At 43.5% G+C, this 27,321-nt stretch overlaps 1 protein-coding gene across 1 annotated transcript in view; it reads left to right on the forward strand.

Moving 5' to 3' along the window:
• Positions 1-27,318, forward strand: part of SYT4 (synaptotagmin 4) — a 66,377-nt gene extending 39,059 nt beyond the window's left edge. The window contains exon 5 of the mRNA XM_089672074.1: positions 21,763-27,318. Coding sequence (XP_089528200.1) covers positions 21,763-22,070 — 308 coding nt within the window. The 3' untranslated portion in view covers positions 22,071-27,318. The remainder of the gene's footprint in view (positions 1-21,762) is intronic.
• Positions 27,319-27,321: the final 3 nt, after the last annotated feature.

Here is a 27,321-nt window from a genome sequence, read left to right on the forward strand (position 1 = left end):
TGTGGTTGGACACAGCCAATAAGCAGATCCCAGTTGTGAATCATTGGCCGGGGGTGTTGACAGGGGTATGTGTTGACAGGGGGGGGCACTCATGCGTGCGCCCTAAACCTGGTAACAGGCAGCGACATACCCGCACGTTGCTTTACCTGCACAGGTCGCCCATCTGCAGCACATTGTGGGTGGACGGTCCACAAGTGGTTACTATAGTATCTCCAGAATATAAACTACACAGGTGATACAAGCATTACATAGAACACATAGATGGACTAACAACATTGGAATGGACCTCTATTAAGCTGCAATTGTGTTCTTTACAGATCGTATTGTGAAAAAGACCCTGTCGCCCGACCATTCATTGCAACAAATATCTTCTCAGAAGATTATACAGCATGTGCATCTACCCCGGGTTCACACCTAAGCGTTTTCCGCAGCGTTTTGCAGAAACGCACTACAGTCCATTTAACATGATTTCTTATGGGACACATTCTCCGCGTTTTCACCAGGTGCATTTTTTTGGAAAGAGTCAGGGACTTTTTTTAACGCAAAAAGTTGCATTTTTGGTTCTATAGACTTCAATGGAAACACTGCAGAAACGCATGTAGTGCGTTTTTGCAACGTTTTTGATGCATTTTGCGTTTTAAATCTGCCTAGCAACAAGAAAAAAAAAGCAAAACGCATCAAAAACACAAAACGCAAAGCAGAAATGGGTCAAACGCAATCTGCATAAGTGTGAACCGAGCCTTAATGTGTTTCCTGCATGATATGTAACTGTAAAATCTTCCCTGGTGTAGACAAAACCCCCGAGACTGCTGCTGGGTGCGGCCACTTAGTATGTGATGTCACCAGTCCCTGCAAGCTCAGAACTGACACTCCATAGTGTCCCCTTCTCTCCTCCTCCCCCAGCATCTACATAAAAGCTGATGGACAGGACTTTTTTTCAAACCTTCTGAGTCCTCCCTTGTCTCCGCCCCCTACCCACCTCCAAGCGCTGTCCCTTGGTCCCACCCCCTACCCACCGCCCAATACAAAACCAAGTATTATTTTATGGTGGTAAGTACTTTGTATGGAATTTATCGATTACAAGAAAAGCAGTGAAAGAGATCCCCTGCAGACAGCAACAATAGAACCCCCCCAGTAACAATAGAACCCCCCAGTAACAATAGACCCACCCTAACAATAATAATCCTCGGGAGCAACAACAGATTTCCCAGCAGCCAACTGCAACAAACCCTCCAGCAGCCAGCATCAACAGATCCCTCCCTCAACAGTAGATCCCTCCCAGCAACAATAGACCCCTCCCTCAACAGTAGATCCCTCCCATCAACAATAGATTCACTCCAACAATAATAACCCCCAGCATCAAAAACATATTTCCCAGCAGACAACTGCACTAAACCCTCCAGCAGCCAGCAACAAAAGACCCCTCCCTCAACAGTAGATCCATTTAGAAACAATAGATCTACCCCAACATTAATAACCCCTGGCAGCAACAATAGGTTGCCCAACAGCCAACTGTAATAAACCCTCCGGCAACCAGAAACAATAGACCCCTCCCTCAACAGTAGATCCCTTTAGCAACAATAGATCCACCCCAATAATAATAATCCCTGGCAGCAACAACAGATTGTCCAGCAGACAACTTCAATAAACCCCCCAGCAGCCAGCAACAATAAACCCCTCTCACAACAGCAGATCCCTTTAGCAACAATATATGCACCCCAATAATAATAATTCCTGGCAGCAGCAAAAGATTTCCCAGCAGCAAACTGCAATAAACCCTCCAGCAGCCAGCAACAACAGGCCCCTCCCACAACAGTAGATCCTTCTCAGCAACAATAGATCCACTCCAACAATAATAACCCCTGGCAGCAACAACAGATTTTCCAGCAGTCAACTTTACTAAACCCTCGCGCAGCTAGCAACAATAGACCCTCCCTCAACAGTAGATCCATTTAGAAACTATAGATCCACCCCAACATTAATAACCCCTGGCAACAACAACAGATTTCCCAGCAGCCAACTGCAATAAACCCTCCAGCAGCCAGCAACTCTAGACCCCTCCCTCAACAGTAGATCTCTCCCAGCAACAAATGACTCCCTAGAAACAAAAGACACCCCATGAAAAAATATGTCCCCTCCAACAACACTAGATCCCCCAGACGCCTGCATCAACAGACCCTCCAGCACACCCCAGCTCCCTTTCTCATTACATACATTCAGTGCTGAGGGTTTTCCCACGTTTCTAGCTGAAAAAACGCGCTGGTTATGGAGGGAGCCAATGGGAGGAAGGGGGCAGCTGGACCAGCACAGAGTAATTTGACACCCCAAAAAGAGGAGAGGGTTCTGATATTCAAAGAGGAAGGGGGCTGTGCTAATGCCTCTCCCTGAAGAAATTAAATGTTCTAGTAAAAGTAAAAAAAAATAATTTATGGAAAGGAAAAACACTGAAAGAAAAGAAAAAAACACTAAATACTAGATCCTTTCCCCCAATGCATTCACAGCATTAAGGTAACCCCTCCCCCAATTACCAAGCACTTTTTTTGCTCTTCACCACCCACTGGCTCCAGGAGTCTCAGGCTGGGTAGGGGAGTGATAGGCTGCCACCACCGCCACCACCCCTAGGCAACACAGAAACAAGACCACCCACCACCACTCTCTGCCACCACCGCCACCACCCCTAGGCAACACAGAAACAAGACCACCCACCACCACTCTCTGCCACCACCGCCACCACCCCTAGGCAACACAGAAACAAGACCACCTACCACCACTCTCTGCCACCACCGCCACCACCACCACCCCTAGGCAACACAGAAACAAGACCACCCACCACCACTCTCTGCTATCACCGCCACCACCCCTAGGCAACACAGAAACAAGACCACCCACCTCCACTCTCTGCCACCACCGCCACCACCCCTAGGCAACACAGAAACAAGACCACCCACCACCACTCTCTGCTATCACCGCCACCACCCCTAGGCAACACAGAAACAAGACCACCCACCTCCACTCTCTGCCACCACCGCCACCACCCCTAGGCAACACAGAAACAAGACCACCCACCACCACTCTCTGCTACCACCGCCACCACCTCTAGGCAACACAGAAACAAGACCACCCACCTCCACTCTCTGCCACCACCGCCACCACCCCTAGGCAACACAGAAACAAGACCACCCACCACCACTCTCTGCCACCACCGCCCAACACCCCTAGGCAACACAGAAACAAGACCACCCACCACCACTCTCTGCCACCACCGCTCAACACCCCTAGGCAACACAGAAACAAGACCACCCGCCACCACTCTCTGCTACCACCGCCACCACCCCTAGGCAACACAGAAACAAGACCACCCACCACCACTCTCTGCCACCACCGCCACCACCCTTAGGCAACACAGAAACAAGACCACCCACCTCCACTCTCTGCCACCACCGCCACCACCCCTAGGCAACACAGAAACAAGACCACCCACCACCACTCTCTGTCACCACCGCCACCACCCCTAGGCAACACAGAAACAAGACCACCCGCCACCACTCTCTGCCACCACCGCCACCACCCCTAGGCAACACAGAAACAAGACCACCCACCACCACTCTCTGCTACCACCGCCACCACCCCTAGGCAACACAGAAACAAGACCACCCACCACCACTCTCTGCCACCACCGCCACCACCCCTAGGCAACACAGAAACAAGACCACCCGCCACCACTCTCTGCCACCACCGCCACCACCCCTAGGCAACACAGAAACAAGACCACCCAGCACCACTCTCTGCCACCACCGCCACCACCCTTAGGCAACACAGAAACAAGACCACCCACCACCACTCTCTGCCACCACTGACTGCCGCAACCATAATCACCCCCTCCCCTGGCCACCACCTCCCGATTCACTAACCTTACCTCTCCAGAATGACAGAAGAGCAGCGGGCCACCCCTGTCCCTCCAGCAACACACACCCTCCTCGGATCCTCGGCAGTGCCTCACCAGGTCCGTCCTCCCCCCCCCCCCGCAAAATTGCCTTGTTTGCCTCGTTGTACATATGTTCCTGTGCAGCAGTCTGGGGAGCAGCTAAAGAAAGTGGAAAGGAACATTTTGAAGGAACAGGACACTTTTTTAGGCTTTCCTTTTCTAAATGAAAAAAAAATTACAAAGGTTTAATACACAGGTGTCAAACACAAGGCCCAGGGGCCAAATCTGGCCCTCCAAGCCAATTCATGTGGCCCTTGCACCTCTCCTGCAGGTACCCCCTTGTCTCTGCCCCCACCTTGTCTCAGCAGTCGGCAGCAGAGAGGAGAATAGATCTCCTCTGCCAAATCCTGCACCTCTCAGTGCAGCTGCAGCACCCCCTCATCTCTGCCTCCCCTGGTCTCAGCATTCAGCAGACTCTGGTAACTGACTCCACTCCTCCTCTGGTCCTCCTTCAGACCCTGCACTTTCTGCTTTCCCGCCCTGCTCCCAAAGGCAGTGCATGGTGCAGAACCCCCTCATCTCTAACTCCCCTTGTCTCAGCATTCAGCAGACTCTGGTAACTGACTCCACTCCTCCTCTGGTCCTCCTTCAGACCTTGCACTTTCTTCTTTCCAGCTCTGCCCCCAAAGGCGGTGCATGGTGCAGCACCCCCTCATCTCTGACTCCCCTGGTCTCAGCATTCAGCAGACTCTGGTAACTGACTCCACTCCTCCTCTGGTCCTCCTCCAGATAGAGAATAAACAGGTGGCCCGCACACCTAGTGCATTATCCAAGGTTTATTAAAAGGTATAAAAGATAAAAACATACTCACAGACGAAGCATGTATCTAAAAAGCATTTGACAATGGCCACAACGGCAAGCAAGGTGTTCCAACTGTCAGTGCAATCAAGTGGCTGACGCGTTTCGGTGACGAATCCCTTTCCTCCGAGCTACTAACCAGCCTCTGGTGCAGATCTGTAGTGGATGGATGATGGGAGCCTTGCTGGTGATGCCTACTCCTCCAGACCCTGCACTGCTTTCCAGCTCTGCCCCCAAAGGCGGTGCATGGTGATGTTAGGGAGGAAATCTGATGTAATGGGGGTAGTGAGGTGCTCTGAACATCTAGTCTTACAGACACAACCGGCCCTTTGAGGGCAACCATAATGCCGACACGGCCCATGACGATGACATGGAGTTTGACACCCCTGGTTTAATATCACCTAAGCTTTTAGTATACAGTTCTTTTTCTTTTTTTTTTACATTGATGACAGAGACCCTTAATGTGTACGTAATGCAGGATCCCCTTAAAAGGCTTAGATGCCAGCTTAGATACACTGTGCAGTTAGTAGACTTGACCCACTTTAGTCCCCGTGTGCAAGGAATTAAGAGTTAAGCCGGTAACATGCGCTGCCACATGGGTTCATTAGTACATGGCTTACTGCTCATTGCTAATTATAGGCTCACTTAGCATTCACAACCTCCTGTAATAATTTGCTTTCCCTCAAAGCATTACCACTGTTGGTCATTATGTGTTTTCTGTATAACAAAAAGAGCTTTGTAGCATCTGAAAACATCTCTTCCAGCACATTAATATGGAAAGGTCATATGTCCTTCTTCCTTTCTCTAACAGTGAAAACACTGAATTTGTACATGCATAATGGAATACATAATAAAATGAGTGCATGCGTTTCTCTTTGTTACATAAATAATATGTCATTACTCATCAGCATTATACTGTATATATACACGGCTCAAAATAAATTCAAGGAACCCTTTGAAAACACATCAGATCTCAATAGGGAAGAATCTCCTGCTGGATCTCTATACTGATATGGACGGGGTGATGTGTTAGGAATGTAAGGATGCCCCATCGTTTGATGGAAATGACAATGATCGACCTACAGAGGACTGAATTTAAACACACCCCGAAAATCAAAGTGAAAAAATGATGCAGCAGGCGAGTCCATTTTGCTAAAATGTCATTGCAGCAACTCAGAATGGTCCTCAGTAGTTTGTATGGCCCCCACGTGCTTGTATATATGCCTGACAACGTCGGGGGAGGCTCCTAATGAGACCACGGATGGTGTCCTGGGGGATTTTCTCCCAGATCTGGACCAGGGCATCACTGAGCTCCTGGACAGTCTGAGGTGCAACCTGGCGGCATTGGATGGATCGAAACATGATATCCCAGATTTAGGTCAGGTGAGCTCAATGGTATCAATTCCTTCATCCTCCAGGAACTGCCTGCATACTCTCACCACATGAGGCCTTGCATTGTCATGCACCAGGAGGAACCCAGGACCCACTGCACCAGCGTAGGGTCTGACAATGGGTCCAAGGATTTCATCCTAATGGCAGTCAGGGTGCCATTGTCTAGCCTGTAGAGATCTGTGCGTCCCTCCATGGATATGCCTCCCCAGACCATCACTGACCCACCACCAAAACGGTCATGCTGAATGATGTTACAGGCAGCAGAACGTTCTCCACGGCATCTCCAGACCCTTTCATGTCTGTCACATGGGCTCAGGGTGAACCTGCTCTCATCTGTGAAAAGCACAGGGCGCCAGTGGTGGTCCTGACGATTCTGGGGTTCAATGGCAAATGCTAATCGAGCTCTATGGTGCTGGGCAGTGAGCACAGGGCCCACTAGAAGACGTTGGGCCCTCAGACCACCCTCATGAAGTCTGTTTCTGGTCAGAGACATTCACACCAGTGGCCTGCTGGAGGTCATTTTGTAGAGCTCTGGCAGTGCTCATCCTGTTCCTCCTTGCATAAAGGAGCAGATACTGGTCCTACTGATGGGTTAAGGACCTTCTACGGCCCTGTCCAGCTCTCCTAGAGTAACTGCCTGTCTCTTGGAATCTCCTCCATGCTCTTGAGACTGTGCTGGGAGACATAGCAAACCTTCTGGCAATGGCACATATTGATGTGCCATCCTGGAGGAGTTGGACTGCCTGTGCAACATCTGTAGGGTCCAGGTATGGCCTCATGCTACCCTGACCCTAGCCAAATACAAAACTAGTGAAAAACAGTCAGAGAAGATGAGTAGGGAAAAAAATGTCAGTGGCCTCCACCTGTAAAACCATTCCTGTTTGGGGGTCATCTCATTGTTGCCCATCTAGTGCACCTGTTGTTAATTTCAAAGCAGCTGTAACTGATGAACAACCCCCTCTGCTACTTACCTGACCAGATCAATATCCCAGGAGTTTCATTAACTTGATGCTAGACTCTGATTTAAAAATATTCCTTTCATTTTTTTTGAGCAGTGTAGTAAGTATGTACTCAACTGGCATTGGCAGTGGTAACCATGCACGGTAGCCATGTAGATCAAGTCCAAAGCATCGAGCAAACAGAACATCTGAATTGTCAAAGCCACTTAATAAATGTAGGTCAGTTCCTGGCTAACATAGTGCCTCCTAATTGGTTCCCCAAAACAAATGGGAGAGAAAAAGGGAGAGATCCCTGAGCAGTATTCAACTCACACTCACCAGCTACTTTATTAGATACACCTGTCCAATTGCTTGTTAACACAAATTGCTAATCAGCCAATCACATGGCAATAATTCAGTGCATTTAGGCATCTAGCCATGGTGAAGACGACTTGCTGAAGTTCAAACTGAGCATCAGAAAGGGGATTTAGATGACTTTGAACGTAGCATGGTTGTTGGTGCCAGACAAGCTGGTCTGAGTTTTTCAAAAACTGCTGATCTACTCCGATTTTCACATGCAACAATCTCTAGGGTTTACAGAGAATGGTCTGAAAAAGAGAAAATATTCAGTGAGCTGCAGTTGTGGAGGAAAATGCCTTGTTGCCTTGCAGAGAAGAATGGGCAGACTGGTTCGATATGATAGAAAGGCAACAGTAACTCATGTCAATATGGACCAAAATCTCTAAGGAACGATTCCAACACCTTGTTGAATCTATGCCATGAAGAATTAGGGCAGTTCTGAAGGCAAAAGGGGTCCCAACCCGGTACTAGCAAGGTGGACCTAATAAAGTGGCCAGTGAGTATATACTGAAAGTAATGCAAAAGTGGGCATAATGTTTTTATTAACTTATATAGGTTGTTCAAATTTCACACGCTGGTAGAGTTCCTCTTTTTCATTGCAGGTAAATAATGGATTCCAAGCAGAATTAATATGCCTTCATTGAGTTCTTGACAAAGGAGGGGTGCAGGCTGTCCAACATCCACAGAAGGCTACAGAATGTTTACAGAGATGACCAGGGGTGGACTGACCATTTGGAAACTCGGGCACTGCCCGAGGGCCCAGGGTCAGTAGTCCCCATGAGATGCCCCTGGTACCTTTTTCATAGGCTTTTTTGAGTTTGAGCAAGGACACAGGGGCCCCATGATCCCCTATTGCCCGGGGGCCCCATGAGTTGTCAGTCTGCCCCTGGAGATGACACAACTGACAAGAGTCACCAATGATAAGACATTGCTTTTATCAATGGTGTCATCTCCGTAGACATTGTGTATCCATCTGTGGATGCCGAACAGTTTGTACTACTCCTTTGTTAAGAACGTAATGACAGCACGTTACCGCTTGGAATCCATTATTTACCAGCAATAAAAAATAAAAAGAACAGTGCTATAGTAGAAGAGCTACTCTACCAACATGTGAAATTTAATCTGCCTACAGTAATAAAAAAATGTATGCCCACCTTTGCATTACTTTGGGTACAGCCCTCATATAAAGGCCAGTGGACAGCTGAGACTAATAATGAGGTTTGGTTTCCAGGCAAGATGTGGACCTAGAAATGGAGGCTTCATCCCACTCAAAGCCCTGCAAAGCCTCTAGGCTGTAGGACCAAGTACAGAGTTTATTAATTTCTGCCAAAACAAAAAAGTTGGTTTTCTCCATAACAGATACAAATCTTGTAACCATGATCCCGTGTAGGTCAAAAACCTAGTTGACACCTAAACACCACCACAACCCAACCACATTTACATTTACTTCACATTTTCTCTTGGGGACTATATTGCTTGAGCATGCTTTAGTTTCGGGGTCTACACAATGCTTTGACTATAATGAGAATGTCACACTTACCCCTAGCGCAGGTCCTCAGGTCCTAAACTGGCTTCTGTGTTCTTCACCTAAAGCAGCCCCTTTTCTCATAAGGCAAGCAGGCCTACCGTTACTCTGTTGCCCCCAGGTCTTATATACAATGCTATAGTGCCTGGCTACCATGCCGGGGCAGACGCTAACTGAGCACAGTGAATAGGTACTTGGACTGAGCACAGTGAACAGGTACTTGCGGTTGGCAAACAGGCAGGTTCAAAGACAGTCAAGCTACAAGGCAGGCAAGGTTCAGAGTAGTCAGGGTCAAATCTGTAGTCAAAAGGCTGGCAGAGTTCAGAGAACAGTCCGAGTTCCAATCCAAAGTCATAAACAGGGGAACCCAAACAGCAGACCGGGGCATATCAAATAGGGAGCTTGAAGCGCGTGTTAAACACACTATCACAAGTTTGAGACTGCAGGCTTGGCAGGTTTGGTCTCCACCCAGAGACTGGCTACATCAATCACCTTGCAGGTGGACAGGCAGACAGAAATAATGCATCACAACCAAAATCAGGATGCTGGAATGAGACCAGCAGCTGTCATGGAGTTCCCAATCTAACTGTTGGATTTGTCTATCTACATTATATTATGAAGAATGTAATAGGAGGAGCTGGAGCACACACAGGTGGGAGGGAACACCTAAAATAAAGGTAAAGAGGAACAGAGCTGGGTATTAGGTGTAAAATACAATGGGGAACGCGTGAAGTGCAAAACAAAACCAGTGAGATACATGAAAAAGGGAGAACAGAGGTTGTATGCTCCTTGCCACCTCAGACCACTAGGCCCCCCATAAACTTCACCTGACAATTATGCTAAAAAGATCAGACAGACACTCTTTGGAGTGAAAACTGGCCATAGCGGTCATTTATTAGGAAATAAATAACATATAAACATTCGTTTGAACAGAAATATAATAACAATAACAGCAATGACCAAGATTGCTGATCCTTGAAGGCACTAACAAACCAAGAACAGGTTTGTATCGACGGAACCACTTAAGGGTCCCCAGTTGCGGAACACTGGCTTGAGGACAATCCCAAATGTTCACTGACACCTCCATTTATAAAAATTCCTGGTTAGCCCACCGTTAACTGGGATTAAACAGAGGATGCCATACCATAGATGGGTTTTCTTGAGTTGCACAGTAAATTTTTGGAAGCCTCCAAAGATCCCAGTCGCCGGGCCACTATGACTACCAACCAGTCTACCATCAAACAGGGTGGAAAGGTGGGAAGTTTCTTTGTCGCCGGTTGTCTCAGAGTAAGTGCAGACTTTCCAAGTCCCTCCTAGCCACCATTGCAGCTACTCCCTGAACTTTCATTCCAACCAATCAAGGTATGTACCACCATAGCTCCTACTACCTGATTATCCTGTTTTAACCCTCTAACTCCATTGCTAGCCCAGTCATGCCTGCCCTTTACCTATTTTTTTTTTCTTTTGGTCTTATCTATCCCTTTTTTGTACAAAGGTATTCAATTGGAAAAGGAAATAAGGCCATCCACAAGTAATGAGAGGAAGGAACGTGAGATAAACTTGACTGTAGTTTTGGAGTCCCACCATCAGAGAACCTCAGAGCTGTACCATTGCTCCTGAGAATTTATTAATTAATTTTGAACATCTTATATACTGTAGATCAGTGATTCTCAACCTTTTTTAAGTCAAGGCACCCTTCAAAATTATAGACAGTCCCGAGGCACCCTTTAAAATTATGGACAGTCTTGAGGCACCCCATTCTAAAGTGGTGTTCCTCAAGACTGTCCACAATTTTAAAAGGGCCCCCAATTCTAAAATGTCAAAAACTGTTCTAATAGTTTAATATAATGCAGCAACCACACAAGTAGGACATGCAACATTAGAGGTAATTTATTCTTCCAAAGCAAAAACACTTTTGCACACTGGTACTGACTAGTATTCCAGTTTTTCTATTCTCCCTCAGTTTTTCTCCATAACTGTGCTAATGTGACCCCAGCACTGATGGAGAGGGACAGAGGAGACTCAAACTAGGATGCTGTGCAAGTTGAGAAAGGCTGCTGTAGATGTTCCCTTGGAACTCCCCTTGCAGGCAAGTGTAACTTGATGGATCCTTTCCAGAATGTTCCAGAGAGTTCATGGTCAACTGAAGACTGCTGTTTCCTTATCTTATGAGGCTGGCACCCATGGCATTAATTATCTCAGCTCGGTATCAGTGGTGGTAAATATGTAGATAAGCTGAAACTAAAAACTACAGTGGAGGCCCACTTTAGTGTGAATGTGAAATCACCAGGCGAAAACTATAAATTCTGCTTAGAGTACTTTATTGCCCAAACATAAGATACCTGTTGATTCTTGTAGGACTTCAGTATTTTGTTGGCTCTGACCTAGAATTGTCTTGCAGCAAAATACAAACCTCTTTGTTGACAACCATGGCAAATACTCCCCAAACTCCTGACCTAGAGGTTCCTGTGCCTACCATTGGAGACACGTACCTATGTCAGGGTGATGCCTACTCAATCTACTGCTTTCATGATCACAGCTAAAAAAAAATGCGGCCCTTTTCTAGCCTTTATCTGGCCCTTGGGGCACTATACCTCTGAATGATACAATTCCTCCCACAAATATTGAGGCACTATTGCTCCCACTGATACCAATGATGGGTCACTATTCCTCCCACTGACCCCAATGATGGGGCACTATTTCTCCCACTGATACCAATGATGGGACACTATTCCTCCCACTGATACTAATGATGGGGCATTATTCCTCCCACTGATACCAATGATGGGTCACTATTCCTCCCACTGACCCCAATGATGGGGCATTATTCCTCCCACTGATACCAATGATGGGGCACTATTCCTCCCACTGATACCAATGATGGGGCACCATTCCTCCCACTAATACCAATGATGGGGCACTATTCCTCCCACTGATACCAATGATGGGGCATTATTCCTCCCACTGACACCAATGATGGGGCACTATTCCTCCCACTGATACCGATGATGGGGCACTATTCCTCCCACTGACACCAATGATGGGGCACTATTCCTCCCACTGATACCAATGATGGGGCATTATTCCTCCCACTGATACCAATGATGGGGCACTATTCCGCCCACTGATACCAATGATGGGGCATTATTCCTCCCACTGATACCAATGATGGTGTACTATTCCTCCCACTAACACCAATGATGGGGCATTATTTCTCCCACTGATACCAATGATGGGGCACTATTCCTCCCACTGATACCAATGATGGGGTACTATTCCTCCCACTGATACCAATGATGGGGCATTATTCCTCCCACTGACACCAATGATGGGGCACTATTCCTCCCACTGATACCAATGATGGGGCATTATTCCTCTCACTGACACCAATGATGGGGCACTATTCCTCCCACTGATACCAATGATGGGGCATTATTCCTCCCACTGATACCAATGATGGGGCACTATTCCTCCCACTGATACCAATGATGGGGCATTATTCCTCCCATTGATACCAATGATGGGGTACTATTCCTCCCACTAACACCAATGATGGGGCATTATTTCTCCCACTGATACCAATGATGGGACACTATTCCTCCCACTGACACCAATGATGGGGCACTATTCCTCTCACTGATACCAATGATGGGACACTATTCCTTCCACTGATACCAATGATGGGACACTATTCTTACCACTGATACCAATGATGGGGCATTATTCCTGCCACTGATACCAATGATGGGTCACTATTCCTCCCACTTATACCAATGATGGGACATTATTCCTCCCACTGATACCAATGATGGGTCACTATTCCTCCCACTGATACCAATGATGGGTCACTATTCCTCCCACTGATACCAATGATGGGGCACTATTCCCTCCTCTGATACCAATGATGAGGCACTATTCCTCCCACTGATACCAATGATGGGGCATTATTCCTCCCACTAATACCAATGATGGGGCACTATTCCTCCCACTGATACCAATGATGGGGCATTATTCCTCCCACTGATACCAATGATGGGGCACTATTCTTCCCACTGACACCAATGATGGGGCATTATTCCTCCCACTGATATCAATGATGGGACACTATTCCTCCCACTGATACCAATGATGGGACACTATTCCTCCCACTGATACCAATGATGGGGCATTATTCCTCCCACTGATACCAATGATGGGTCACTATTCCTCCCACTGATACCAATGATGGGACATTATTCCTCCCACTGATACCAATGATGGGTCACTATTCCTCTTACTGATACCAATGATGGGGCAATATTCCCCCCACTGATACCAATGATGGGACACTGTTCCTCCCATTGACACCAATGATGGGTCACTATTCATCCCACTAATGCCAATGATAGGGCACTACTCATCCTCCTACTGACTACCAACCCTGAGGTGATGTTGATTCTTACTGCCGCTAGGCATTTTCTACCCTCACTGGCCACAATCCGGCCCCCCTAAAGTCAGAAGTCCAGTAAACTGGCCCCCTTTGATTGAGAAGTTTGGAGACCCCTGCGCTAAGGCACAGGGAAGGAATGGGTTTCTGGGTTGCTGGTTAGTGGGAAGGAGCTTAATGTTCGATCCAAAGGTAACTTTGGACCAAACCCTCACTGTTCGGGTGTTCATCTGAACACTAAATAGACATGTGCAGTTCGTTCTGAATAAAATTCAGACACCATTTTTTTTTTCAGAGATTCGGCGGTATCTGAATTACAATAGTAATGAATTTAAATAAATCCAAAGTAACAAAACAAAATTTTGTCATAACAAATTCAAAACCAAAATCAAATTCGAAAACAAATTTGAAATGTAAACATATTGGTGACTATTGCTGCTTTCCTTCAAAGACTGTGTGTATTATGCAGGCCCATACATGGGTCGAATTCAAATTCAAAAATTTTGTGCATTTTGTAATCCGATGGTGCCACCATTGAGTTCTAAATTTGACCAACCAAGTCTTCAATTTCACCTCATGTTGTTATGGAAAAGAAATTTTGTGGCCGGGAATCTTGTTTTCACGGTAGTGCGTTTTTGGGCGTTTTTGCCACGTTTTGCATTTTTATTGAAAATCCCAGTATATATACCTCCATTTGTAGACGCTATAACTTTCATGAAAACCAATTAATTTACACGTATTGGGATTTTTTTTAGTACAGACATGTCGCAGAATACATTTTGGCCTAAATTTATGATGAAATTTGACTTTTGAAATTTTTTTACTGGACATGTTTAACCACTTCTTGCCGGCGCCTTCCGACCCTTTAAGAGTTTCAGACGCTGGGAGGTAGGGCGTGGTTTAGGGATCATGTGACTGCCGTGACGTGTCGTCACGGCGGTCACATGATCGGGAAAGGTCCCGAATGAAAGAGCAGACCGGGACCTTTCTGTGAGTACCGGACATGTGTGCTGCGAGCACACTAAACCCCAATAATCCCCAATAATCCCCGCTAAGCAGGCAGATTCCAGCTCTGTGTCCACTCTGCTGCTGCAGAGCATGCACAGAGCTGCTCACTCTCCTCAATGGGTGGTGGGAAAAAAACGGACCGCCTGTCCATTTTCATCTGATCCGATCTGATGAACGGAAAGGGAATTGGATCCCCATTTGTCTCTTTTTGGCGGATCGGACAAGATGTCAGCGGGTGTAAACGGACACGTGTTCGTTAACACCCACTACTCTACAGAGGAGAATGGTGGTTCCGATCAGGTCCACCTTAAAAATGGGCAGGTGGATCCAATTGGAACATTCATGTGAAAGAGCCCATATGTCCTATGCTAACACAACTTGCATGCCTGGCGGACATATACATGACTGTTAGGCTTTTGGTCTTGAGTGGGCCGCTGTATTTACTGTTCCATCTGACCACCCATAAAGGAGTTAAATTTGCCCTTTTGCATTGCCCCATTCTGGGCTTATTCACTCGACAACAAAAACTGGCATCTTATCTGTTCATAGCAGCCAAGAGAACTATTGCCCAGGCATGGAAGAAACCTACAGACCCTTTTCAGAAAGTGAGAGCTCATCCAATGGTTATGATGCCTAATGAACAAATGTCTAGTATCCTTCATGACTCCCATGCCAAATTCCTGAAAATGTGGGAACTGTGGTTGGCATATGCATTTTTTGACCTTCCTTTGACAAGTGTGGGCTGGCTCTGACTGGTGTCTCTGAGGATCCCAAGTCTCCTATCCTCTCTCTCTCTCTTCTGTCTTTGTCTTCTTCTTTTGTTCCTCCCTTCATCTTCCTTCTTACAAGGGGCCTCTGCACCCTCCTTAGACTCCTTTATGCCTAGGATTTTTGACATTTAGTAGCTTCAATGTTCAGGTTCCTAGGATTTTTGACATTTAGTAGCTTCAATGTTCAGGTTGCTTTTGACAACCGTGGGGTCTACCTTTTTGTTGAACATGATTGTTTGGGGAGGACGTTCTTCCTTCATTATCCATTCTATGTCACATCTGAATAAAAAATGCATGAATTAAATAGGGAGTGGGAGATGGAGACCAAATTGCTCTCCATATCTTTGTGAACAAGGTTTTACTGGTACCACACCCCTAATGAGAAATGTATTGAATAGGACCCTAACCAAGGAAAATTATTGGGGCTTTTAGGGTACCAAACCATATAAATCAACATTGGTTATACAAAAATGTAAAGACAATTAATAAAATTGAACACCTTTTATTGGGTTAAAAAAAACACCAACAGGTGGAACATGACCGTCAAATACATACATGGAGGTTCATAAAATTCAGTTAATTTATTTATTTCAGGTACTTATATAGCGCCATCAATTTACACAGCGCTTTACATATATATTGTACATTCACATCAGTCCCTAACCCTCAAGGGGTGCACAATGTAAGGTCCCTAACTTACATTCATAAATACTAGGGCCATTTTAGACAGGAGCCAATTAACCTACCAGCATGTCTTGGGAGTGTGGGAGGAAGCTGGAGTACCTGGAGGAAACCCATGCAGGCACAGGGAGAACATGCAAACTCCAGGCAGGTGGTGCTGTGGTTGGGATTTGAACCAATGACCCTAGTACTGCCAGGTGGAACTACTAACCATTTAGCCCCTGTGCTGCCCCAAGCTACAGTAATTGCCACTGATATCCTAGACACAAAAGGGCGTCACGGGCATCAGCTACAAGTCGACAGCAGCTACAAAAGTTGTTGTTTTTTTTACCCAATAAAAGGTATTCAATTGTATTAAATGTCTTTATATTTTTGTATAACCAATGTTGATTTATATGATTTGGTACCCTAAAAGCCCCATTAGTTTTCCTTGGTTAGGGTCTTATTCAACTGAATAAAAATTTTTGAACAAGAAAAATGTATAAAATGGATCTACTTATTTGTTTACAGGTATACTCATTATCTTCATGTTGACCCTTCGCCTTCTGTCTAAATCATAAAAAAGTTTTTGGCTCTTCTCATATCTTACTAAGAAAATACTCTTCTCTTTCAAATTTTCAAAGAAAATCTTAATATTTAGAAAAGCGATCAACTTATTTGTTTGCAGGTATACTGTATGTATATTTGTGTGCCGATTCTGACGGCAAGTCCTTTATGTTCAGACTTAAGATACTTCAAAATGTCAGGGGAACAGAACTGGAGTGCTTCCAGGACCATCTTCATTAGTGGGAATCCCCATCAGATTTGTGGAGAATTAATTACCTTGGATTAATTAAATCCTTGGATTGCAAAATTCAGCCTTTTATTTGTTTTTTTTTAAACCTAGTATAATTACATATCTTTGATTAAAGCCCAAGTGAAGTCACAGAAGCAGATATGAAATCAGATATCTTGAGAACCTTCATATTCCTAGGCTTACCTTTACATCCATCAGCGAATTCACCAACTTTCTAAAGCAAAAAATATGTCCTGATTCAGCTGAGACTCTTTCCTGCTTTTTTAAATAAGTCCCAAAAGTCGGTCATACACAGGTCAAATTCCGAAATAATTTTCTTTAGAAAATCTTTTCTAACAATTTTTGTTCTAATTTTGCACCGTTAGTAGGTCATAAAAACGGCTGATTTTCGTATGACCATAGAATTTGTGTGATCGGGCATGCTGGAAATTTTTTGAAAAATGAACAAATTTCGAATCGATGATGGGAGAATCGTGCGGGAATTATAAACGAAAAAGAAATGAGCATGAGCTGTGACCTGGAAAGAAAAGAAAATTCTTGGCCATGAAAATTCTTTTCTGTTGCAACATGAGGAGAAATTGAAGGCTTGGTTCGCCAAATTTAGAAATCAAAGCAGAATATAACTGGATGCCAGCATTTATAGGTAAAGTCGATCCAGGGAATATCTGATTGCCTCTCGGGGGATCAGGAAGGAATTTTTGCTTTGCTGGGTTTTTGCCTTCCTCTGGATCAACTGTGGGTATAAGATTATAACTTTTTTTTTTTTTTTTTTTAATGGTTGAATTTGATGGACTTTTGTCTTTTTTCAGCCAGACTATGTAACTATGTAATGGTGGCACCATCGGATTACAAAATGCATGAAAATTCCGATTTTCTAAAGAAAATTTGTTCAGAATTCGACTCAAGTATGGCCTGCATTAGTAATTACTGTATTTCATGGCTTCTAAAGAAGAAATTAAAAAAATGACTACAATTTCTAAAGAGGACACTGTTAAAGCTGAAATCCATGCAGATAACAAAGATGTAAACTGATACGGTTCTGTATTCATGAATAAATCATCAAAAGTATTTTTCAATGCAACTATTAAATTGTTACAATCCGTTTACACCAGGGGTCTCCAAACTATAGTCTATGGGCCACATGTGGTCTGCTGCTAGATATTGTCCAGCTCCCAACTAGGGTCAGTGGCTCATCCTTAATATGCAGTGATTGAGGATTAAAGGAAAGAAGCTCTTTTGGTCCTACTTCTCCTGTAGGTCACATGAATGCACTTTGTTCTGCACTCCTGTGACCCAGATTCAGCTGGTCCAGAGAGCTAAAAGCCCGCTGTTGGCTGACGTCACTCAGCCATTCCAGATTCTGGAGGGATTCAGTTTTTAATGTTAGGATCCAACCCAGATTCTTCAGCAGGAGTTGGCTCAGCCTCTCAGTACACCACTGAGAGCCTGAGCCATCTGCTCCCACCCCCTTCTTAGCCCGGCACTCCAGTGAGAGCAGGAGTGGCAGAGCAAAGAGCCAGTGACTGCCAGTCACCGGCTCTCTGCTTACTGAAGGCCAAGAACAGTTCTCAGTGTAGATGTGGCGGGGGACAGATGCAGAATCAACTCAATTCTGCATCCACCTAGGTGAGAGTGTAGGTTTATTTTTTTTAAAACCCGCACTTCTCTTTTGAGGTCAGCAGAGCAGAGGCTGCCCATGGTCTCCACCTCTGATGTAAGGGGGCATACTGAAGGGGACTCTGATATAAGGGGGTTGCTGATGGGGAATATGATGTAAGGTGGGGAATCTGTTGGAGAACCTGTTGGAAGAGGGACTTCAATGGGACCCTGATATAAGGGTTACTCCCCACATAGAAGAAAAATATATTTGAAATATATTTTAAAAATACAAATATTCTTCCCAAATAAATATATATATATATATATATATATATATATATACACACACACACATATATATATATATATATATATATATATATATATATTGCATGTTGAAATGCATTTTTTATATATTACAAAATATATATTTTCTAAATATATTCTTCAGATTTTTTTAACATATAAAAAAGTAATTGTAACATATATTTTACATATACTTGTAAATGTATTCCAAAAATGTAGATTTGTATTTTTAAAGACATACAGTATATTTGAAATGTATGTTTTAGAATATTCTTCAACATGCAATATATATATATATATATACTATACTGTATATATATATATGTATTGCAATATATTGAATGTGGCCAAAATTGTAGCATTTCAAATATATGTCAATATAGAATCAAATATATTTTTCTTCCATGTGGGCTCTGATGGGGAAACTGATGTAAGGGGGAATCTGTTGGGGGACATTAAGTAGAACTAAAAGCAAAATTTGTTGAACCAACCTCTGCTGGTTCATTTTTTGCCATATGTGCCCCTTTAGGGAGATTTACTTTCACTTCCTGTCCCATAACCAAAACAGGAGGTGAGGGAAATCCCTGCAAATTAAGAGAATCCCTTGGGGACCCCCAGGCCACAAAAACTAGTTTCCCCATTGGAAGATTTCACCTCTTTTACTTTTCTGGGGATAACCCAAAATTTGGGATTTTCTTTTACTTTCACTTTCAACGATATGGTAAACAGGACACACCGAGAGGATGAATCTCCCAATAGGGGCACAGACAGCAATACAAACTGACAGGTGTTCTAATCCCTGTCTTTAGTTATACGCTAAATGTAAGGGGAACCTTTATGTAAGTAGGGACTCTGATGGTGACCCTGGTATAAGGGGGGACTCTGATAGGGACTGTGATATAATGGGGAACTCTGATAGGAACCCTGATGTAAGGAGGGAATATAATGGAGAACCTGATGTAAGAGGGTTCTGATGTAAAGGGGAACTCTGATGGGGACCCTGATGGAGAATCTAATGAAAGGTGGTGGTCAAGAGTTAGGCCTACAGACCAGTAGCTATAGCAATAGAGAGGGTCACACTAAACAGCAGAATCAGTATATGATCAGGTATGAGGTCTAAGCACTAACCATCAGAGCTTCCTGATGGTGGTGATGGGTTTCACTGTATGCTAATGATAGGTTGAGGTCCTCAGGATCACTCCACCAGCAGGTGAGCGAGCTGGGGGCTGGTGGCAAATGTAGCAGGTAGGGATCAAACAGAAATATAGTCAGTAAATAAGCAAAAGGTCTGTAACAAGTGATTGCAAGTTGAGATCAAGTCAAAATGTAGCCAAGAAACAAGCAACAGATCGGTAGCAAATGGTTGCATGTTGGGATCAAGTAGAAGCTTAGTTGAGGAACAAGTGAAAGGTAGGTAACAAATGGTTTTGAAGGTACGGATGGCAGCAGGAGTGAAAGGAGCAAGATATTGGTTGGAGAGGAGTACAATAATCTGGCAAACAGAAAGTGCAAAGACTTAAATCACGAGTTTTAGTAAGTTCACGAGAGGAGCAAAGGGTTCAAGGTTCACCAGAAACAAGACACAAAGCAAGGTTGTCCAAGGAATCAGGCTGTCCAACATCTCAGGTGGTACAGTGAGAAAAAACACAGCCAGATACCACAGAGAGTTCAGGTCTGGATCCTGACAGGCGGGGACATGATTTTTTTTGTCCTGGGAATATTTGTAAAATATACAATGTGGCCATCACAGTGAAAAGTTTGAGGAACCCTGCGCTATACAGCAGCACTCAAACTCGGAGATGGAGGTTCAGTACTGTGAGCCAATCAGGTGTACTGCATAAACGTGCTGTAAAAGAACAGGTTAATAGAAGGATACAGCAGAGTGAGCTGAGAAATTACCGCACAGTCTTTCTGATGTTCCTTCACTGTCAACCAGCAGGCTAAAAACACTGTATCCTTAATTGTGAGGCAGAACTATGTGTAGCACCCTACTAGTTAGCTAGGGGGAGCTAGGATCCTGGTGTGATAGTCAGGAGGTCAAATTTCGGGTCAGGGCTGTGAGGCTCTGCAGGCCAGCCCCTCTGGAATTTTACCCTGCTCTAGAGCTTTGGAGGAATATCTGGAGGCAGTGGGTGGATCTGAGGAGTAGCTGACTTGTACTCTTGAGGGATCCTGGTCAATCTCGAACAGGAGGCTTGACCATAGGCCAGGACAACCCTTAGGGTAAGGGCGCCTGCTCAGCAGGAGGAGAACGAGGGAAAAGGAGGGAGGAGGAGAGATGTTCAGGTCCAGGAGCCTGGGAAAGAGCCCAGGCTGAAAGGGGCTCACCTCTCAGAGTGATGATTGAAAGGAGGAAAGCTGTGGATATCACTGGCCCCTTGAGAGAAGACCACTTGACAGTAGGCAAGGAGCAGCCCAGCTTAAAGGCTTGGTAGCAGCCACCGAACCAATCCTCAGCACAGAACAGGGCTCAGTGAGTACACCTACACCCTGGGCCATAAAGGGGAGAGAGCATTTGGGTGGGAAACCTAACTCACTCTACAGCTGGGACTATTGCCCTTCTAATAGTTACTACTGGATCCAATGTACATGGAATTCCTTCATGCAGCTGGATTGAGGAGCAACTGGGGTTGGAGAGGTACATTGGGAGATGCTGGTTAGCTCTCCAGAACAGGATTTCTGTTTAAAGACTTGTAATATAGTTCATGAAGTTTGTCCTCAGTTGCCATTCCCTTGGGCATCCCATATACCCCTTACCCCATCCAAGTTCTAAAGCCCTAATAAAACTTCAAAACAAAGCTCAAGGACTGGTTTCTGTCTCCTGGTGCAAGTCTGAATGGAAAATGCAGGTTGCCTCGCTGTGCAGGACTATAGGGGGACCCACATCTTCAGCAGCTACTAAGGGGGAAGCGCTACATAAGTAAATGTCAGGACTAAATGAGCAGAAATATTAATATGTTAGCAGGTAAAACAGCTCCAAAATATTTATTTCATAGGTGTATTTACATGTCTTTTTGTTCAGGTTTTAAAATATTGTGCCAGCTGTTTGCTTATTTATTTTTCATGAATATATATTTTCTTTTACTGCTCATTAATAATTCAATCGATATTTTATTTTCACATTAAAAAAAGTATTTTATATGCTAATTAAAACTGATTACGCATGTTTTTTTTTCAGACCCATATGTGAAAGTGAACCTGTACCATGCAAAGAAAAGAATTTCTAAAAAGAAAACCCACGTGAAGAAATGCACCCCCAACGCTGTGTTCAACGAACTGTTTGTTTTTGACATTCCTTGCGAAGGCTTGGAAGATATAAGCGTGGAGTTTCTGGTGATGGATTCAGACAGGGGTTCCAGGAATGAGATTATCGGTCGATTAATCCTGGGGGCTTCAGCAGATGGAACAGGTGGAGAGCATTGGAAGGAAATCTGTGAGCATCCTCGAAGACAAATTGCCAAGTGGCACATGCTGTGCGACGGTTAGCAGCTGAGAATTCAGCGGACTTTCAGCGCCATCTTTTATTTATTATTTTTTTAATTTATATTCCATGTGAAATAAGAAGCTTGCAATGAAATTTCTTTTTATTCTAACACATGATAAAGTGAAGAAAAAAAATAAAATAAAAATAGAATAATAACACAATAAAACAAGAGACAAAAAAAATATATTGAAAAGATGTTCAACCAAAATGAAAGCCCAACTTGGGGCATTTTTTAAAAATGGTGCCCCAGTCATACTGAAAGTAAAAAAAAAAAGCAGGCCTGGCTGCAACACTTACCCTCACTCCAGCGCTGTTCACTGCAGTAATTTCATTCTGCCACTAGATTCCCTCATTCTTCTGGGTTGAATGATGACCGGCATCACTCAACTCAGAAGACGGAGGAAATGCAGTGACCAGGGGCAGACTGACCATTTGGAAACTCGGGCACTGCCCGAGGGCCCGGGGTCAGTAGGGGGCCCCAAGAGATGCCCCTGGTACCTTTTTCATAGGCTTTTTTGAGTTTGGGCAAGGACACAGGGGCCCCATGATCCCCTATTGCCCGGGGGCCCCATGAGTTGTCAGTCCACCCCTGGCAGTGACGCAGGCCAGGTCATCCTTGTCATCCCTTCTGAATGGGTGTAATTATGATGCCCTGAATTCACAGTGTGATGATGCAAAAAGAGGTTTTGACATATTCATTGAAGACCACCCACCACCAGAAAAACATCCATAGAGGTGGAGGACTCATTCCATGATTGGCCTATAGATATCTAAAAAAATGTAACAGTAAGTATACAAAAATGTATAGCAAATACCATTGGAGGTCTCAAGGGTGAGGAATGGGATCACTGTGTGGGGGAGCCCTGAACCCAGAGTTGGACTTAAAAAATAAAGCAAAAAAAAAGCACCTACATAGATGCACAATTATTCTTAACTAATAATTTAAAGCTAGAACAATCGTTGGAAAGGCTTTAGAAAAGTGGCCTCAAAATACATAAGCAGTGAACGCAAATGGGTTAAGTTGGGCCCTTTTTTTTCGCTGTGCTTAAAACGTTACCGTGGTCATACTTTTTACACTATCATCAAATGTCCCACTGATAATTAATCTAAATATGACATTTCAATAGATCCCAAATATTCTCAAATAGAGCCAATTTCAGTTCATGGTTGGCCATATAGATTTTATTGTTCACATTTCAGAACAATTGTTTTTATTTTTTTTGCTTTCTCTGCATTGCCTCATATACACCAATTATTTGTGTTTTGTTGAAAACGGGCACATAGGCTGACAATCTATAAGTACAGTCAAGATTGCACACTGGCCATTATATTTTCAACTACAAGGGCCCCTACTAGGATATTACCTTAAACCCCTTACTCAACACCATGGGGCAATATGGGCATTTGCCCCAGTTCTTCCAAAACAAGAGCTCACCACTGGACCAGAAGTAGAGCCTAAGAAAACAGAAATGTTAGGAAAAATAAATGATTCAACGTTTGAAAAAAAAATTATATTCTGGTAATAGTAAGGTTTTATATAAACATCACTTAAAAGGTATCATCTGCAAAATGCCTTCATGTGTTTCACACCACAGTGCTTACTCATAGGGCCTTATGCACATAAGCACTGCTGTGCATCTTGTAGACGACCCCTCTCTTTTAAAATACTATTCAGAGCTGGTTGTGGTCTGTCCAGGGGTGGAAAACTCAGGAAACTCGGGCACTGCCCGAGGGCCCAGGGTCAGTAGGGGGCCCCATGAGATGCCCCTGGTACCTTTTTCATAGTCTTTTTTGAGTTTGGGCAAGGACACAGGGGCCCCATGATCCCCTATTGCCCGGGGGCCCCATGAGTTGTCAGTCCACCCCTGGGTCTGTCTCTTCTGTTATGCTGCAGTTGTACAAAAGCCGTGGTCTGGCACCAGAGAGAATATGTTTAGGGTTTTCCCATATGGTATCAGCAGCTTACCTGCCTGGCAACCACTTGTATATCACTCCCCATAGGGCTCAGGAAGTCAACAGAGCCCTTGTTGAAGAAAATGTCTCCACATTTAGATTTTGCTTGATCAATGTAAACTCAAAAATGTGCAGTAAAAAGATGAATTCTGTGAAGCAAAAGAAAATTCATAAAAATTAGATATTTGCCTTGGACCCACTTAAAGAAAGCCAGCAGGGTCAAAAACATTTGGAAGAACTATTTTGTATTTACATATTTAAGCTTAGATCTTGCAATAGTGGCATACCATTGACAATTTGGAATCTTACCTTGCCACTGCAGGGTCCTGATAAATGGAAAAATCTCACATCCAATCCAGTGATGTAACAATACCAAATGGAGGATTGAATGGCTATTAAAATTGGTTGTATAGTAACTGTTTCTGTCAGTATATGTGGACTTTGCATTACCTTCTTTTAAGTCTTCGGCTTGCCTATGAGGTCATGTATTTTTCGAAGTATAACACGTTGGTGAAGAATTTCCGCAGTTGTATTCCCCTTAATATTCATTATAAAAAGAGTTCTGTACCTCCTGCTGTTAAGTAGGGTATGACTGTTGGGCCTGCACAAGCCATGGATAAGTTCACAATTATTTTTTTATAGCTATAAATTGTGAAATTTAATTTTGTGTTGCTCACCCAACACTTAACACAAACCCTATAGATTGTTCTGTGGTACTCAACTTTTTACCTATAAAATTGGGTTTTGATTGAGAGCCTTCCACACATGGCACACCAGCTATGCCATTCCGAATGCCAGGTTTGCTTTTTTTTTAAATCTGACAATTTGGGGACCTCAAAACATTGTCTAGGGCCCAATTGGACACCTTTACCTTCAGGATGTATAATGCTTGTACAGTATGTATACTCAAAACCTTTTTTTCAGATTTAAATAGGGCAGGCAAGGATTAAAAACCCTATGGGGTTTATTTACTAAAGCTGGAGAGTCCAAAATCAGACTCCCTTCTGCCTAGAAACCAATCAGCTTCTAACCTCAGCTTGTTCAATGAAGCTTTGGCAATGAAACCTGGAAGCTGATTGGTTTCTATGCAGAAGGGAGTCTGATTTTGGACTCTCCAGCTTTAGTAAATAAACCCCTATAAGTCTATTTTTTGTTGTCATGTCCTATTGGGAAGACTTCACTCCCTGTCATGGAGACAGAACAGGAAGTGAATGTTAATTTCCACTAAGTTTCGCACTTAGTTGTCCCCATTGGGAGATTTCCCCTCTAGTTCCATTTTGGGGACCATTGTGCTTGAGGTGATTGTAGCCGTATTAGTGCACTTGCGACAGAAACAATTCAGTACTGTCCGTGATACTTTATGTATGTTAGTGCAAATAAAAAAAGTATCACGGACAGTACTGAATTGTTTCTGGGGACCATTGTAAAATTTTCCATAATTTTCTGTTTTGTGGAGAATAGCCGAAGGAAAATATAGAGAGTTTAAATCTCCCTAGTGGGGTCAAAGACAGCAAGAAAAACTTGACCAGGGCTCTAAACCTTCAATACTCTACCAAAATGTAAAAAAAAGTTTTGGTTATACATTCACTTTAGTAGATATAGAGTAAGTAACCAGCTAAAACCAACTACCAAGTTGGGTTGTGTATAAATATTTGTACATAATTTACCACTTTTGATCACTAAGTAAACCCATTTATTTAAGTGAGCTGTTTTTATTTCATTTTTTGGAGTCTTGGAATTATACACACAGCTTTGTTTTTGACCAAGTTACTGGTCGAAACATTTTCATATTAGGCTGTGCTGTAAACCTCGTCTTTACATGTCCATTCTACAAGGAGAAAACTGAAACCAATGAACTGAAAGACTGTCAAAGAAGACTGGACAACCTGCTTTACATGACCCCCCTGACACATGCATCGTTGTTCCCTTTGTGAGTTGTTGTATGAAGTTGTGAATTTTAATACAGTATGTGATAAAATAAAGAAAAAAAAATACACAAGTGAAATATTGCACGGTATTTCAAGGGCTTGGACCCCGAATCAACGGGGTCTTGTGAGTGATGTGGGCCTGTGCACTACATGAGTTCAGTATGTAGCATAATGTTCTATTGAAATATTTACCAGTATGTCCCAAAAAAACAAATAATGGGGTAGTAACTGTTTTGTGTCATTGGAATAAACAAACACGAAAAATTCTTACATTCCAACTGTGTAGCAGGTTTGCATTCTAATGTCGTTCTGAATGTTCATGTTTTTCAAACTGCACTATTGGTGTATATGTTATGAGATTTTTTTTTTTTTCCAAAATTTTCTACTTTTTTTTTTCTTTTTTTTCCAAAAATCACAAAGGAGGAATAGATTATAATTTTAAGGGTCAGTCCAGAAAAACTGATATTAGAGATGGATTAGTGGCGGGCTGAATCAACAACTAGATTCTTATGTCTGTTAAAGTGTATGTCTGGCCAATAAATAAATAAATCAATCAATAAATAAATAGATAGGATAAATTATTTTTAAGTATTTATTTATTTATTTATTCTCCCACGCATACTGTTTAAACTCAAGGAGACATTCCTCTTATTCTGTTCATGTCTCCACCTGCATTGCACAGCCAACTAGAATCTTATTCTGTTAAAGTGTATGTCTGGCCAATAAATGTGATAATTTTTAAAATGTATTTATTTATTCTCCCAACACATACTCTTAAAACTCAACGGGGTTTATTTACTAAAGCTGGAGAGTCCAAAATCAGACTCCCTACTGCATAGAAACCAATCAGCTTCTAACCTCAGCTTGTTCAATGAAGCTTTGGCAATGAAACCTGGAAGCCCATTGGTTTCTATGCAGAAGGGAGTCTGATTTTGGACTCTCCAGTTTTAGTAAATAGACCCCAATGAGTCTTTCTTCTGCTTCTGTTCCTGTCTCTACCTAAATTACACAGCCAATATGAGTTGGCCCAAACTTACTACTGGACTTGGAAATCTAATGGAATATCTCAGCATTGGATTACCCAAGATATTCAAAAACTCAATTGGTGATTTAGCCTACCGCTATCCAACTAATGTTTGGTGGATTGATCCTTTAGGAAAACATAATTTTTACATTGGTGTATGAAGGTGAAACATTTGTTCAATATACCAGAATTAATATTGATGCTAAAGGGGGCTGAGTATTTTTTTCCTCCCTCTTCGAGTGTGTATACAGCCTGGTATTTTATGTGCAATATATGGGGCACAATTTTCAATTTTATTGTACAGAATATCTAAGTTGTATTAAAGATAAAGGCTATGCATTTTAAGAT

This window comes from Staurois parvus, unplaced genomic scaffold (assembly GCF_062004578.1).
Source record: "Staurois parvus isolate SC_StPar_1 unplaced genomic scaffold, SC_StPar_1.0 ptg000119l, whole genome shotgun sequence".
NCBI classification, from domain to species: Eukaryota; Metazoa; Chordata; class Amphibia; order Anura; family Ranidae; genus Staurois; species Staurois parvus.